Here is a 17,147-nt window from a genome sequence, read left to right on the forward strand (position 1 = left end):
TAAAGTTTTGCATGCAAGTACATATGGTTATCACTTAAAAATATATAGCTCTGAAACGTTTCTTTTTCTAGGTCAATCACTAACCTCACTGGGTCAAGTGCCATAACTAACATGTATTTTGGCCAAATTATACCCTCTGTTGGAACTAGAAAATACTGGTTAAAGTTATGGATGCAAGTACATATAACTATTACCTACAGTCATATAGCTCTGAAACATTTTTTTCTAGGTAAATTACTAGCCTTATTGGGTCAAGTACCATAACACTGACATGTACAAATTATGCCCCCTTTGGCACTTGGAAAATCTTGGTTAAAGTTTTGCTTGTAAGGGACTATCATCAAATCAAATGCAGATATTGAACTAAAACATCACATGTGTCCTCTGGGTTATAAAAATAGGTTATAGCATCTGGTCCCATAAGTCTGATGTGCATTTTGGCCAAATTATGTCCCCTTTTGAACTCAAAAGTTCTGGTTTGAGCTTTTGAATGCAAGTTACTTTCTCCAAAACTAATGCAGATACTGGGTTGAAACTCCATGGATATTTTAGCATCTAGGATAATATTCCTGCTTCTGGGACATCAATTTGAATAGTCGGGCAGTGGCTGTCTTAGGGACAGATTTTGTCTTTATTTTGTTTTTACTAGAAACTAAACTTTTTATTTTAACAGGAAGGATGTTTGGTCAAATATCTTAGCACACTCATAGGGTTAATGTTGGCATATGTATAGGACTGAATCAATTTTCATATGATTGGATCAATTTAGAAGATTTTAACACATACTTCTTAATATTTTATATAAGAAAACATCAAAAAAAAAGGGCTAGAGCTGAGATGTTTGATTATAACACATCACTGATATTGTACGATGTAAATAATATATCAAATACTCTGTATAATAGGACATATACTTTAATGCATATATATGCATGTATAGGTGTATATGTGTGTACATATATGCATGTGCTTGTATTTGTATTATATATATGTGTTTATGCGGGTATACTATATGTATATATATACATGTGTGTTTGTATATATGAATTTACCTAAATGTTAATTAAATGACCGTTGAGCCATTTAAATGTTTGGGATTTTTACATTGTTTTAGCTTCATTATATATCATTTTAGAATTTGATAAACAAAAAAGACATGGTCAAATTACAGAAATTAACAAGGCTAAATCAGTTTTGTAGCTTTTATTTTTATCTTTTTAATGTATGTGTAAGTCTCTTATAATTCAGTTAATGAATGGTCATGTATATTTTATCTGTCATGCTTCTCTTTTATGTTGTATACTCCGTACATGAATGAGACTGAAATAAAAATTAAAAAAAATGTAACAATCAAACCTGTCTGCCACTAGAGTCAGATGTTTTAACGGCCAATCGTTATGAAATCCCCTAACTGTCTCGTCATCGCACACTCATTGTGCCAACTGTTTCAGGCCTGACCATTAAATATGCATCGTTTTTTAAATCACCGTGCAAGCGTTTTTCGAATGGTTTGAAGAAGTGGTTTATACCGAAGTAAACGCAACAAAATGACATTAATTTCCTATATTTACATTTATACAGAAGCTGGCCACAGCAGTAAGTGGTTTTCATTTAATGGCTTCCGAAAATTGAAAAAAAATATATAAAAAGATATCGATCTTTTCAGCATATAAAAAGAAGAACCAAAAGACCTACCCACTTTTAATTTTAATGCGCCTTGCGATAAAGATACAGTTCCTTTCCTGATTTTATTTAAAACATCTAAAATCAAGGAAAAAAAGTATTTTGCGCCGGATCACTTTCACCGTCAGAAAAGTTAGTTTGAGCTATAATTCTATGGGGTTTTTTTGACGTCACATATTAAAACATGTGTTCGAACGACGTCATTTTGTCAATGTTTTTTGTGAATGACGCCAGGCCAGCTTGCAAGTGCAATCTGGCGAAAAGGGCACAAATATTGTTTATACGCAACAGCAAGATAGGTTCACGAAACGGCGTTAGGGTAACACAATGAACGTACATCAAACTAATAAAGTATATCATTATTATAAGATACGAATTAAAAAATGTTGATTTGATCTTACGAATGGTCAGAGACCATTTATTTTCTATAAATACTACATTCGCAATATATATATAAAAAGGAATCGCTTTAGTCCCTGTTCATCATATCTGTTTCTAGCACATTATGAATACATTCAAATTCTAAAGAAGATCTCATTTTCTTCTGAAACGTCAAACTTGAATATTCTGATTACATGCATTTGTTACTCATAAGCAGTTTTTTATCCCAAATGTTAAACTTTGATTTGCTGTCCACACGCTTCCTGTATCCTTTGCACAGTAGCTGGTGAGTCAAGCCGGAAGTATCCGATCTTGCCAATCTGAGCACGTGCAGCAAGTATTGCTTCTTTAATTGCAGTAATGACCGACAGGGATAAAATATATGGCGGCTCTCCAGCAGACTGTAACAACAAAAACATCTTTATCATGTATGTACTCATACAGCAATCTTTCAGGAATGTTATACAAACTGATATTGTACATAATACCCTTTGTTAAACGCTTATAAACAGAATCAGGTGGACCAAGCCTGTTTCAAGTATTGTATGATAGGCAATGTAATCTATGTTTAGATTTCGAAGGACAATCATTTAAACATTTTTTTTATTTTATTCAAAATATAGATTGTAAATGTTTTCTGATGAATGTAGAATTTGATATACAGGTATCATTTATTCACTGCATAACGTATAGTAGCATTTTGATGAAACAAGGTAGTGTATCACTGACAAAGCTGTTGAACAAACCTTTGACGAATAGATATTGGTCACAATATCGTGATTTTTAATCAAGTTCACCGCCAGTTTCCGCGGAATACTTTTAACATTTGGTATTTTGTAGCTCAGAGGGCTACAGTTGTTAATGCGGCCTTTCTCATCTATCTCCATGCTTTCTGAAGTGACCATTCCCAGTCCCTGAAATAATATACCCATTGTGATAACCAGCCAGACAAACATCGCACTGTTTAGATACTTATTGTCACTTAAAGATATCATTCTTTATAGTTTGTAAGTGGCATAATTTCCGTTCAACTTGGCAAAATTACAACATGTACAAAACACCTAAACACGATGAATTACCGAGCCGACCATAATGGTGTCGAAGTCCTTTTGTAGGCTAATTGAATCGTAAGAATACTAATGGTACTAAGTGTGTCAAAATAAAAAAAAAAGTTCTCAAACAGTATTTGTAGCTCTCATGATCAAAGACAATGTTATCTAGAAACGAGCAGTAGCAGATCTATATATAATGCAAACTCATTCCGTTTCAAGTATACATCTTACCTGGACAAACGCTCCTTCAATCTGGCCTATGTCTAGTGCAGGATTCAAACTCTTACCAATATCAAGATGTAAATCTGTTTGTAATACCTGTTATAATTAAAAGTTGAAATTTAGATTACAGATTATGAGATATGAATAGGAGAAATGTTGCAATAAAATTTAGACACTCGGAACAACATTACCTTAATCATGCTAGTGGTAGGAGAGTGTTATCCCATAAGACAATAAAGCAGTCAAGCTTTGCTAGTATGCTTGTGTCGGAAAACGAATGCCGACAAACACATTAGGTTACTATTAATCGTTCAAGAGGACGCAGGTGTTAGTCATTAAAGTTCAATGTATAATTCTTAGAATTTACCCTGGCGGATGGACCAAAGATGATAATTATAGTTAACAAACTTCCATAATGATGATTCTTACCTGGCATTCCCCAGTTAAGACATCAATTTCCACCTCCGTGCAAGCCACTCCGTAAGTGAAATAATCGAAAGGAGATCCATTTTTCTTTACAATATCAAAATCTCCTTCTTTCTGTGGACTAGAATTATAGGAGAATACGAGAATATTGTCGACTATGTAATTTTGTAAACATCTTGCTAGCTAGACAGATATTTAAACAGTAGATGGTATTGGAATATAACGGACGTATTCCTTGTACGCATTTTCGACATTCCCTCGCTACAAGAGACAAGAGGGCCAAGATGGCCCTAGGTCGCTCACCTGAGAAAAACACCATAACAGTGTAAGCTTGTTTGACCTAGTGATTTCATGGAAACAAATATTCTGGCCAATTTTCATTAAGATTGGACCAAAAATGTGGTCTCTTGAGTTTAAATAAGTATTTTCTTAAATATATCCTGGTGACCTAGTTTTTGACCCGAGATGACGATATGATGATATTCAAATTTTACCTAGATTTTATCAAGGCAATCATACTGACAAAATTTCATAAAGATCCATTGAAAAATAAAGTCTCTATCTCATACACAAGGTTTTTCTTTGATTTGACCTAGTGACCTAGTTTTTGACCTCAGATAACCCATATTCAAACTCGACCTAGATTTCATCAAGGCAATCATTCTGACATAATTTTATGAAGATCAACTGAAAGATACAGCCTCTGTCGCATACACAAGGTCTTTCTTTAATTAGACCTACTGACTTAGTTTTTTAACCCAGATAACCCATATTCAAACTAGACCTAGATTTTATCAAGGCAATCATTCTGACCAAATTTCATAAATATCAATAAAAAAATACAGCTTCTATCGCATACACAAGGTTTATCTTTGATTTGACCTAGTGACCTAGTTTTTGAACCTAGATTACCCATATTCGAACTTGACCTAGATTCTATCAAGGCAATCATTCTGACCAAATTTCATGAAGATCAATTGAAAAAATACAGCCTCTATCGCATACACAAGGTATTTCTTTGATTTGATCTTGTGACCTAGTTTCTGATTTTAGATGACCCATATTCAAACTCAACTTAGATTTTATAAAGCCAATCATTCTGACAAAACTTCATGAAAATCAACTGAAAAATACAGCCTCTATCGCATACACAAGATTATTCTATAATTTGAACTAGTGACCTAGTTTTTGACCCAAGATAATCTATATTCAAACTCGACCTAGATTACATCAAGGCAATCATTCTGACAAAATTTCATGAAAATCAATTGAAAAATACAGTCTCTATCACATACACAATATTTTTCTATAATTTGACCTAGTGACATAGTTTTTAATCTCAGATAACCCATATGCAAACTCGACCTAGAGTTTATCAAGGCAATCATTCTGACCAAATTTCATGAAGGTCAACTGAAAAATACAGCCTCTATCGCATACACACGGTTTTTCTTTGATTTAACCTAGTGACCTAGTTTTGATTCTAGATAACCCATATTCAAACATGACCTAGATCTCATCAAGGCAATCATTCTGACTAAATTTCATGAAAATCAATTGAAAAATACAGTCTCTATCACATACACAAGATTTTTCTATAATTTGACCTAGTGACCTAGTTTTTAATCTCAGATAACCCATATTCAAACTCGACCTAGATTTTATCAAGGCAATCATTCTGACCAAATTTCATGAAAGTCAACTGAAAAATACAGCCTCTATCGTATACACACGGTTTTTCTTTGATTTGACCTAGTAACCTAATTCTTGACTTCAGATGACCCATTTTCAAATTTGGCCTAGATTTTATCAAGGTTATCACTCTGACAAAATTTCATGAAGATCAGTTGAAAACTGTAGCCTCTATCGCATATACAAGATTTTTCTTTGATTTGGCCTAGTGACCTAGTTTTTGTCCCCAGATAACCCAATTTCAAACTTGGGCTAGATTTCATCTAGGTTATCATTCTGACCAAATTTCATGAAGATCAATTGAAAAATACAGCCTCTATCGCATACATAAGGTTTTTCTTTGATTTGACCTAGTGACCTAGTTTTTGATTCCAGATAACCCATTTTCGAACTTGGCCTAGATTTTATCAAGATTATCATTCTGACTAAAATTCATGAAGATCAATTGAAAAATACAGCCTCTATCGCATACACAAGCTAAATGTTGACTGACAGACGACAGACAGACAGACGCCGGACAACGAGCGATCGCAAAAACGTACCTGAGCATTGCTCAGGTGAGCTAAAAATTACCATATAATGCCGATGGAAAATGCTGAATGTCATTATAGTAATATTTAATTAAGGTAGTTCTGCACTTTTAATAAACCGGAAGTAAGGGCGGAGCGTCATTAAATAAAGCCTGGGCTTTGTATACGTATATGAAAAACGTGAATTCATGACATCCTATGAGTAAATTTTTCACTATGGCAACTTTTCTATCTTTCTGAAGATAAAATAAGATATTAAAACGTTCGACAGATGAAATTATTCCATATATTGTCTTAAAATCAACGTGTAATATGTGAATCTTTTTTCAATATGGGCACAAACTAAAAATAATCATAGGCACTTACACATTTTATTTCAGCATATCAGGAACCATAAGTTTATTTACGATTGTGAGAAGTTTTATCAAAATCTACATTGCGAAAAATTTTTATTTGCGAAAATTGTGAAAACTTAGGGTTTAAAGAAATTCTACACTGTAAATGAATTTTATCGGAATGTGTACAATTACCTTAAAAGAATAGTTTTCCAGTCAGATACATTTCCAAACTATGATTCTCTTTGACTATGACGGACCGTTGGTGGAGATGGAAAGGTAGTGGAGTCGTAATAATGATCGGCAACTTCCATGAGATCACAAAGTCACGTATGCTTAGTCGGCATTCTTCGGGTATAAAAGAATTATTTTCATTTCATACTGAAATATCGCATACAGGGAAAACGTAATCTAACGAAAAATACGCTTACGGATGATCTACCTTCAGAGAGCAAAACAAATAGTAAATGTTACAGTACCAATAGAATCCTGTAGCCGAGAGCTGTATACGCTTGAAAAAGGCTGTAAATATCTGTAACATAAACTACGTATGTTAAACATATTTATTTAAATTGTTAATGCAGGGTTAATATCTCGCATGATATAACGTCATACACTATTCACAGGTTATACATTCTGTTCAGATGTAAATTGCTTTGTACAAATCTAAAAGAAAGAAAAACAGTCAGTAGTACTGTAAACGAACGAGTGTCACTATTCCACCAAACATTAACATTATTAACAGGTATCATGTCATATATGGTATACGGTTTTCGTTTTCAAATTTTACATGAAATCAATTCCAATTTACATACCAGTTTCTCCCATGGAACTCCTGGCATTGCATCCTTTAAAGGATTTAGTCGTTTGTTAAGTGTTTCACAGGCGTCCTGTTATTGATCAAATCAAGAATTAAAAAAATTGTTAATAGTACTAACAACGCTCAAATTTCGATATGTATGTATGTTAATATCTATAAATTGTGATTTATAAAAAGACTTTCATTTCAGATGACACGTAAAAATGTGCTCTATTTTTATACCAACAGACAAAGACATTTACTGTATGTATCATTTGTTTTATACTCAACTGAATTAAATCAATGTGAACCTCAAATAAAATGATTTCAATGTCCCTGTACCATTTTTATCAGTTACTTACCTTTACAATCTGTAACGACTTTACCAACTGTAATGATAGCATTTGTTTAGATTACGAGTCTTACGCTGCAATAGCTTGACAAATGGACCATAGAACTTTTTCATATGCTACACAGTGCCATCGTTTCATTTCGACAACCTTGACTATCGTTTGAATAATTTTTATTATAGTCTTAACTACTACATCACAAATATTTTTGCAAATGTTCCTTTATTTAGATATAGATTTTAAAGTTTAAACTAACCTTGACAGCTGGACCATAAAGATCTGTGCCCATGCTACCTGCGGTAACTATAGCGTTTGGGATCTCCCGTGTACTGTTTTCAACTGTATGGATCTTTTCCTTTGGTATACCAAGAACGCTTGAAGCAACCTGAGTAAAAATTATAAACTAAAGTACGAATGCCTTTAAGCAATGACACCTACAATTATTTACCATTGTTTGTATCTGTTCACCTAAATTCATACCAAATTTAGCTAGGTATGGGTTAAACATTAAGTATTAAAATTGGAAAGGGCAAGTTTATCAGCAGAAAAGTTAAGGATATACGCTGTTTGATACAAGTGTAAGGTATCTTCCACATACCTTGGCCGTGAGAAAATGAAGATTACTTCTGAGTTTGGGTCCAGCAAGTGTCCTAAATTATGCTCATATTTAGTTTATAAAAATATACTACAGTCGACATCGTACTTGCGACCACCTCCATTAAGCGATTTTTGTATTAAGCGACCAGTCAAAATCCCTCCCGAACGTTTTCAGTATATAAATTCATTCCATTAAACGACTTTTTTATTAAACGACTAGCGACCACATTAATGTAGTCCCGTAAGGTAAAATATTCGACAAAAGTATCTATTAAGCGACCGGGTACCAAAATTCTACCCGGCATTTCTTTATCTGTGTAATTAGCGAGTACGTTTTGCACGTGACTGAATGCAATTAACCTTTGTATCAGTCGAACTGACAAACAATCTAGCCATAACTTTGTGGTTTGTGGACTTGGAAAAGTGTTCACAATGTTAAAACAGATTTTGAAACCATATATGTATGTTCATAATAAATACAATTACATTAACAGTTAAAAATAACTTTCCTTTTCATCTGACTGAAATTCATTAAGAGACCATTCCATTAAGAGACCACTTCTTAGCAGTCCCTTGGGTGGTCTCTTAATACAATGTCGACTGTATCATTTTCGTTGGCGAGAAACGCAAGAAGCAGAGCCAAAGTAACGGCAGTAACTAAAGTTTACAGACTTACCTGTATCAACTTCGTGTTGAGACCTTGACCCATCTCAATCCCTCCGTGGGCGACAAGTACTGATCCGTCTGTGTATATATTAACCAGTGCAGCCCCCTGCAAAATATTTTAAGGCTGCGTTTACGTTATAGCGAAATTTTACAAGAATTCATATGAAGATAGAATCAGCAGCTCTTTTGCTTTGTAAATGTTAACCAGAACATCTTTCTAAATATTTCAACTAAACTTCATTCAACTTGACCATCTCACTGTAACATTTAAACAAGGCTTCTATAAGTTAACAGGATATTTGTGCCAGTCAAATACGAAACAAAATGAAATTGAAACGCTCCTTACTGATATATAAATAAAATCTTTGAAAGACCCTTTGGACGCATAGAACGAAAATCAGTAAAATAATAGCACTTTTGGTTTAACTGAGTCTGTTTATGAGAGATAATGAAATGTCCAACAACTCAACTACACTTTTGTTCAACATTACTGGCTGCAAAAGTATCTTACAAACCTGGTACATAAAAACAGTGCCAAAGCCAATGCCATATTTTGATGCCGTCATGGAGATTCCTCTTTTCTTCCATTTACTGTCCCTGCAAGAATGAGAAAACGTGAAATCGAAAATTAAAGAAATGAAGCCACGGAATAAATCTAGCTTGAATACCAGGCTTCAGATTTGTAACGGTCCAAATTGTACGAAAGTTTCAACGTGAGAAGCTGCTGGAGTAAAAATAAAAGATGCGGAGCTGTTTCAAATACTGAGCAAGAATTTCTGTTGATATACTACTATGATACCCGTCGTCCTTAAAATGATAGATATATTTGCGTTTAATTTTATGTATGGGAGTTTGTGAAATTGGTCAAGAGTAGTTTGATCTCTACTAGGTGAAATGACGTTTCTGCGACCACATTTATTTCGCCTACAGTTGTTGCACATACAATGAACATATCGATCAATTACATATAAAATACGATCGCTCTTAAAAAGAGAAATTACAAAAACAATCTTTAAATTATTATTTATGGTCATTTAGAAAAAAAATGGGATCATGGATATTATGCAAATATATATTGTAGAGATGCCATTCAGAACATCAAACACTGAAATGAAGCAAAATGTCATTCTATGAGCAGGTTCTACCTGTTAAAGTCATCAATGTCTTTTAGGCGACTTTCAAAATTACTGTTAGATTTACAGTTCTTCCAAAGCTCTGGTAATGTGCATTTCACAAGTTTTGTTCCATACGGTGTCACTTCCCCTTCTTGATAGAGGTTGACCTCCCGAACCTTTGAAATATGAAAAATGCACATGTTAATATGCTAACCCGACATATTTTAAAAGATAAAAAGAAAACACGATTCATACTGTTAAATATATATGCGGTTAGTATTATAAATGAATTTATTTAAACTGAAATGAATGACACCGTTATCTTGAAATAAGCAGTTGGTGTCGTATGAAAAGGTAAGTTTTGAATCAGTCTGTTAGATCAAAGGTGCCCTTTAGGTAATCGTTTACCTTCTGTGAATTAAGATTTAGTGTCGTAGCGATCTGAAATATGATATCTTCCATAACGAGCACGGCCTGTGGATGTCCAAATCCGCGAAAAGCTGTGTTAGAAGGCGTGTTTGTTTTGCATAAATATCCCTCAACCTGAATGTCTTTGACCCTGTACCCCGAGTCAAATGATTTTAAAGCGACATCCATTATCTGTAAGGAAAGTGTAATGCCGTACAAAATGTATACACTATATTAGTACTTCACTTTAGTCAGCCTAACGTTTTTATCAAACTGACATTTTTAGTACTATGATTATAGATTAATATTTTTTAAATACATCAATTCTTAAAAAAGAGCACTTTCATTTGTTTACGTAAAACTACTTCAGTCACGTCAACGTAGTTGAATGGTTAATGTATTCAGAAAAATCAAAATGTGTTTGCATTTAGCAGTGTCAGTTTGAAAAATGCCATAACGCTAGAACATTTTTACTTGAGTGCCCAGCACTTGCAAGCAGAAGAAACCCGATAATCAGTGACTTTGACTATGAATTCTCAAATTTGAGTTATCCACAGTTAGTTAATTTTTCCTCAGTGGAAAAACTGAAACTGATCTTAGATCCTACCCACATTCTGTCATGGAATAACAAGAAAACAACATGATTGTGTTAAGTCGCTTGTAGCACTTGAATTCCATAGTAAAAAAGCTACTTATTTTCTTGCATTCATATTTGATTAGTCATTGCTGTGTAGATAGTGCGATTCAATTCTACTGTGAAGTGGATTATAAACCGACGCAGAATCTGCTGAGGGAAGGATTTATGCGGAGGGAAGGATTTACAATACAGAATACAGATGCGGAAACTTAAACAAGAATAAAACTTAATAAAGTGTATTAACATTTATTCTCTCAACAGATAACGACTGTGAAATGTTATAATATCTATGTTTCTTTAAACGTAAGAGAAATCTATTTTTTATTCAATATTCAATATACCTTTTGAAGAAATTGATTGAAAACTCCATATACTTTGACACTGTGTTCAACTTGTATCGATTTTGATATTTATTTCATTTTTTTCTACTATCCCTTGAGGTTGAGTTTACATTCATTTTTGAAATGCGTCACAAGTCTTTAACGGTCTTATGTAATTTTGAATATTTCTATCAAATAAATACCCTAAAAGTATGATATATAATATAAAAATATATATACATACTAATCTATAAAACCTACGACAATCATGCAGTAAATAAGTAAATGCTTACCATATCGTTACAACGAAAAAATATTTCGTAATTACGAGGAAACACCTAGTGATTACGAGATAAAAAGCATCTCATGTATATATTTTTTCCAAAAAGGTCCGTTCGGCTTCGCAAATATAATGCATTCACCAAAGTTTCATACTTTTCAAAAACATAGATGGGCACATTTTCTATACTAATAGATGGTCGATTATTGTAAAATAGTTATCACTGACCAAAATATTACTCATATTTATATTATTCATCTTGTGACGTCCTTACCAAACCAGACATATCCAAAGAATATCCGCTATTGCTGTATAATTTCAGATCTAATGCTGTGATTTTTCCATTTTTGTTGAAGCCAACCTATATTAGAGGAGACATACATTACGTTATTTGTAAACGATTTGCATATCTATTTGACTCGTGTCAGGATTTAAGCTATAATGGTTAATTTTGATACATAAAAAGACAGATTGAAATATTTTCAAAATTAGTCTTATCATTTACGCCTTTAATTACCGAGATAAGTCACATATACCCTAGTGGCGATGGATTCCATCAGGAATGAGGTGTCGAGAGTGATTCATATAAGTTGTAGAACTTCCTTCACAATCGACCTAAAATAAATTATGTATAGACTAAGTCACATATATATTATTTCAAACCTTATATTTCCCGAGAAAGGGGTGTCTCTTTCCTGTGACAATCATATCCGTTGCTCTCGGCAGCACACATCGGACAGGTCGTTTCGTTCTAGAAGTAAAAGATTAAAGTACACCGTATAAAAGCCTGAAAGAAATCCACGCGTGATAACTAAAATCTCTAAACAAGATTTTTGTTGGAATTTACCTCACATCGACAAAATAAGAAGTCATATGGCGACTTTCCCGCTTTTGATAGGGGAGCCATATCACCAAAGGCAGACATCTGGATAGAACCAAAGACATTCCTTGAGCTGGCGGGAAGGCGTCTCACATGAAACAGTTCTACAGCTGTGAAAGGCAAGTGACTTCAGTATTTCTTAACAATATATACACAGCTTGACTCTACAGATAGTGAAAGATGTTCGTTCCTTCTGGGAAGGTAGCAAGACAAACTTTGATAGTTTTTCTCGGTTAAGGAAAATGCAGAACGCTTAAAATTTATTCGGATGCAGTCAATTTAGAATAGGTTGATTAAGCATTTCATTATTCAATGATTATATCAATATAAATATCAGTATAAATTGTATTCATAAGTTTGCAAGTGGTCTCTTGTCATGACATGCTTTTAAAATTGCAGTTTTCTGCAACTAAGTGACGTTTATAAAAAGGGCAAACTTACACCAAATGTCAAACTTTCATTTAATATTTTGCAGTAACATGATCATAAGTAGTTATCTAAGAATAATATGGAAATTTCTAACGATCTTTTACGTCTCAACAAAACTGAACCGGATCTAACTTTCTTTACATGCTGAGATTCTAATTTGATTTTATTTTTTTTTGCTTTATAAAGATTTTAAAGACTGCTTCTCTGTTAACACAATAATTCAATATAAATCATCAATACTTAAATGCTGTAAGAGACACAATATACATTTAACCTGATTTAGTGAAAATAACTTTTTTTATCTACTGTCTGAAAATGTTGTGTTACCTCCTTGCATGAAACAATATTAAAAATTGCATGCATAACAAAGAAATGTAAAGCTTACTTTAGCGCAGCAAGTGCAGCAGCTCCCGTTACTGACATAACTTGAGCTTCCTTTCCACCAAAGCCGCCACCTAACAAATATTGCATAACCATTAATGAGTACACAAGACGTAAACATTGATAGATATCACAAACATATTGTACTTGTAACAGCTATAAGTTAGAAAATGCATTCACTTGAAAAACTACAAAGGTACAGACAGGGAAGATACGTTAAAGGCAAATGCTTGCACGTAAAGACTTGTGCAAGTGCACACGAGAGAAAATGCATATTCCGTGTCTCTTCATGCAACCTTAAAAAGGACAATCTGGCCAAACGTTCGATATTCTCATTGTTGCTGGTTCTATTTTTGCCGCAAAATAGAAACTGAACACCAACACTTTTTTAGTTTTATTCATTGTCGAAACATACATTGATGTCTAGTCCATATTTGAGCCGTGCCATGGGAAAACCAACATAGTGGGTTTGCGACCAGCATGGATCCAGACCAGCCTGCGCATCCGCGCAGTCTGGTCAGGCTCCATGCTGTTCGCTTTTAAAGCCTATTGGAATTGGTGAAACTGTTAGCGAACAGCATGGATCCTGACCAGACTGCGCGGATGCGCAGGCTGGTCTGGATCCATGCTGGTCGCATACCCACTATGTTGGTTTTCTCATGGCACGGCTCATTTTGTCTTTTAATCTCAAGTATATGCATACTATCTGATTCAGTATAACGTGAGTGGATATGGAAATTTGCTAATTTTTTGAACTTGTTTCGTGTAATTAACATTAATAGAACTCGGTCAGAAATTAACTGTTACTGTATTACGAAGAGGGGCAATCCATTTCAATTCACCCAACGTCTTTGTTCAGTTTTAATGCTGACAGCATCAATGCATTTCAAGCGAAAAATATTACCCATGCAGTTTGTACCATTATGTCAAACGTAAAATCGGCATTTTACATGTATCTAAGTTTAAAGTTCATAAGCATCTGCATGGCCTTGTTGCATCCATTAATATAGGAGAGGGTCATGATTGCCTTATTCTGCTCATTGCCGTAGCAATCAGAGGTCTGCTAGGAAGCTATATTTGAAGTGTTATAAATAGATTAAGCATATGAAATTGGAAAGGAATATAGTTTAGTAGCATTGCTAGATTAAGTTAGAACCGAGGACGGAGGACGTACATCGACCGATCACAATATCTATTTTTAGCCTTTGACTTAAGTGACCTTAACAGTGAATGAACTCGAGATTCAACCAAATATCAAAAGAAAATACCAAGGCGTTTCACTTTGCATGTGACTTTGTGTTGCGCAATTTTCAATAGTTCAGCTACTTCAGCTTGCATTCCTTTGAGATTTTGAGTGGTGCAATTTATCTCCATCTCCTGGTTTTCTTTAGGTAATGCCAGTGCTGCAAAAGGTTCTAGGTAGAAATGTTCCTACCAAAATAAGAAATACGGGTAAAGTAAGATAATGTTTATTGGTAAGAAGAATGATAAAGAGTAATTTTTCTTTTGATTTGCTGGGTTTAACATCGCACTGATAGCGGCTTTCCATATTTTGATGTTGGCGAAAGAACTTAGGTGCTACTCCGTGCATTATTTCATCACGAGGAGGCACCTGGTTAGAACCACCGACCTTCCATAAGCCAGCTAGATGGCTTCCTCACATGACGAATTCAAGGGCTCGAGTGAGGCTATAACCCACATCAGTGAGGGGTAAGTGATTGGAAGTCCGCGACCTTAACCACCTCTGATATAGAGTAGTAGAATATCATGTTTCATAGGGTTGACAATTATGACTATTGTATCTGTTCGGTTACACTACGTACAAATCCCTCTCAAACTGCAATATTGTTCAAAAACAATATCAGTCTGAATATGTTTCTCCGTCATTTATATTCTCTAATGGATAACAATCAAAATTATCTTGATTTCTTTCAGAGCATAACTAAATTGAAAGACGTTACACATTTCGAAAAAAAGTAATAGCCTCTACTAGGCCTAACCCAGTAAAATCAAACTAAATCAGAAGACGCTTTCGAATCGGCAAAACAAGAAAACCCTCCCCAGACCGCAATTCACAGCAGTGCATGAATGGTAGTGTTCACAGACAGAGATCACAAAGGTCATGCCCCTAGCACCTATCCAAGCGGAACATTAGAACCTGACCATGGACCATGCAATACAGAAAAGAACGGACGCAGTGGTCCAGTGGTAACACGGTCTGACTTTGAAACCTGGTGTCCTAGGTTCGAGCCCCTGCAATCCCAATAAAATTACTAACATTGGGATATGAGTGCCATGTACGTTACTGGTGACGACTATAAATAATCTTACACAGAAATCTAACACGACCAGCTAAAAACCTATACATACACATAGGGGAAAATCAATCCACGGTTATTTTGCGATACCCCATGCGCGTGCAAATCCAAAAAGTAGTGACGTCATCCTATATGTATAGAATGATCCAGGTGCGTAACACGAAATGTAGTTCATGTCGTAAAAAGTAGCTACAATTTTTTTCCTAACACTGTTGATTCTAGTACACGGGATATTCTACGATAAACCACATAACTTAGGAACTTATCATTTCTGAAACAAATGCGATGTAGTAAAGACCAGAAATCACCGAGTTCAAGTACGTTCTAACTTTTATGACCACCAGCCCACAGTTAATATTAGTTGTTGCTAAAATGTGTATTATGTCTAAAAAGCTGTTTGGAAAACGCACGGGTAAATTTCGGGATTAGTCCCTCAGATGTTACCGCAACAAAGTCGAAATGGTTCCCTCAGTCAATTAATGTGTTTGACCGGCCTGGATATTAAAAAAAACGGTTTATGACTTACTTGAAGTCCTGTTTGGTATTCTCCTGTAATCACGTGCTCAGATTCAGCCAACCCGCGATCTACATCACCATCTACCAAATGATGTGGCTTTCCGTAGAAAGAATTGTTCTCTATAGCATCCTATGAGAAGATTTATTAACTTTAAAATGGAGGGTAAAGTTTCCAAAAGAAAACACTAAAAACTTAATTTCGTAATCCATCTGATCTTTGAGAATACCTCTCTCATCTGTCAGATACATGTATACACATTGTAACACCAAAGCAATTGCTACATGATTAATCTAAAAAAGTGAGAAGAGAAACGCGTTACAACGTTAACTGTTGAGCTTATGTCTTGATAGTTGAATTTCTCATGCGTGGAATTCATTCACACATTTAACAAAAGGCCGGCGGTTATATCTAGGTGCCCGCCCATACTTGACACAGTGTCCGGAGGGGCAGCTAGGGTCTTCCTTCACCTGAAGCTGGAGAAAGTCGCCACTCGACCTTAAGTGTGTCGGTGGTACTATAAACCCGACAGAAATATTTTGATAGAATGTCCACAAATATTACCTTTTACCAAATTATTTACATGTGGTAATAACGCACCTGTATAGTTAAGATTGGCTTCATCTCCTCATATTCAACTGTTACCATGGCAGCTGCCCTTTGTGCTACTTCACGGCTTTCTGCAATGATACCACCGATGGGCTGGCCAAATGCTAATACCTGGAAAAAGTATATCCGTTTGTCGTCAAGTCGTGTTATGTTTACGTTCTTTAAATTTTACTCGCTGCTATATACTTACATAACTGATAAATTACTAAACAAAATCTCAAAATACCAAACCAAAATGCGCATAGAATAATTACGTTTATATATTAAACATCAGCAAGTATAAACAATCGAGGATTCCTGCGATTAGAGGCAAAAACAACACTGACATTTATTTGCAAACGACCTTCTTCCATGTGCAAAACTGAAAGGACCCAAAAGGAATTTAAATCGCAACATGTATGTTGATATTAAAAACACATTATTTGAAATCTATGTCTAACCCTTTCACGTGTTGCAATTAATCCGTTTTAATTATTCAGAACTACAGTGCGCTTTTCGACAAAAATTACTAGGCACATTATAA

The 17,147-nt window shown here is 34.6% G+C and overlaps 1 protein-coding gene across 1 annotated transcript in view; it reads right to left on the reverse strand.

The window, feature by feature from the left end:
- Positions 1–1,188: 1,188 nt before the first annotated feature.
- LOC123523267 (xanthine dehydrogenase/oxidase-like) overlaps positions 1,189–17,147 on the reverse strand; it is a 31,642-nt gene continuing 15,683 nt past the window's right edge. The window contains exons 16-32 of the mRNA XM_053549200.1: positions 16,616–16,735; positions 16,028–16,147; positions 14,452–14,614; positions 13,188–13,257; positions 12,157–12,244; positions 11,768–11,854; positions 10,257–10,448; positions 9,879–10,024; positions 9,249–9,330; positions 8,744–8,839; positions 7,727–7,855; positions 7,137–7,211; positions 6,801–6,853; positions 3,768–3,885; positions 3,348–3,434; positions 2,811–2,978; positions 1,189–2,465 (exon numbers count right to left, since the gene is read on the reverse strand). Of these exons, the coding sequence (XP_053405175.1) occupies positions 2,298–2,465; positions 2,811–2,978; positions 3,348–3,434; positions 3,768–3,885; positions 6,801–6,853; positions 7,137–7,211; positions 7,727–7,855; positions 8,744–8,839; positions 9,249–9,330; positions 9,879–10,024; positions 10,257–10,448; positions 11,768–11,854; positions 12,157–12,244; positions 13,188–13,257; positions 14,452–14,614; positions 16,028–16,147; positions 16,616–16,735 (1,962 nt within the window). The 3' untranslated portion in view covers positions 1,189–2,297. The remainder of the gene's footprint in view (positions 2,466–2,810; positions 2,979–3,347; positions 3,435–3,767; positions 3,886–6,800; positions 6,854–7,136; positions 7,212–7,726; positions 7,856–8,743; positions 8,840–9,248; positions 9,331–9,878; positions 10,025–10,256; positions 10,449–11,767; positions 11,855–12,156; positions 12,245–13,187; positions 13,258–14,451; positions 14,615–16,027; positions 16,148–16,615; positions 16,736–17,147) is intronic.

This window comes from Mercenaria mercenaria, chromosome 8 (assembly GCF_021730395.1).
Source record: "Mercenaria mercenaria strain notata chromosome 8, MADL_Memer_1, whole genome shotgun sequence".
Taxonomy (NCBI): Eukaryota; Metazoa; Mollusca; class Bivalvia; order Venerida; family Veneridae; genus Mercenaria; species Mercenaria mercenaria.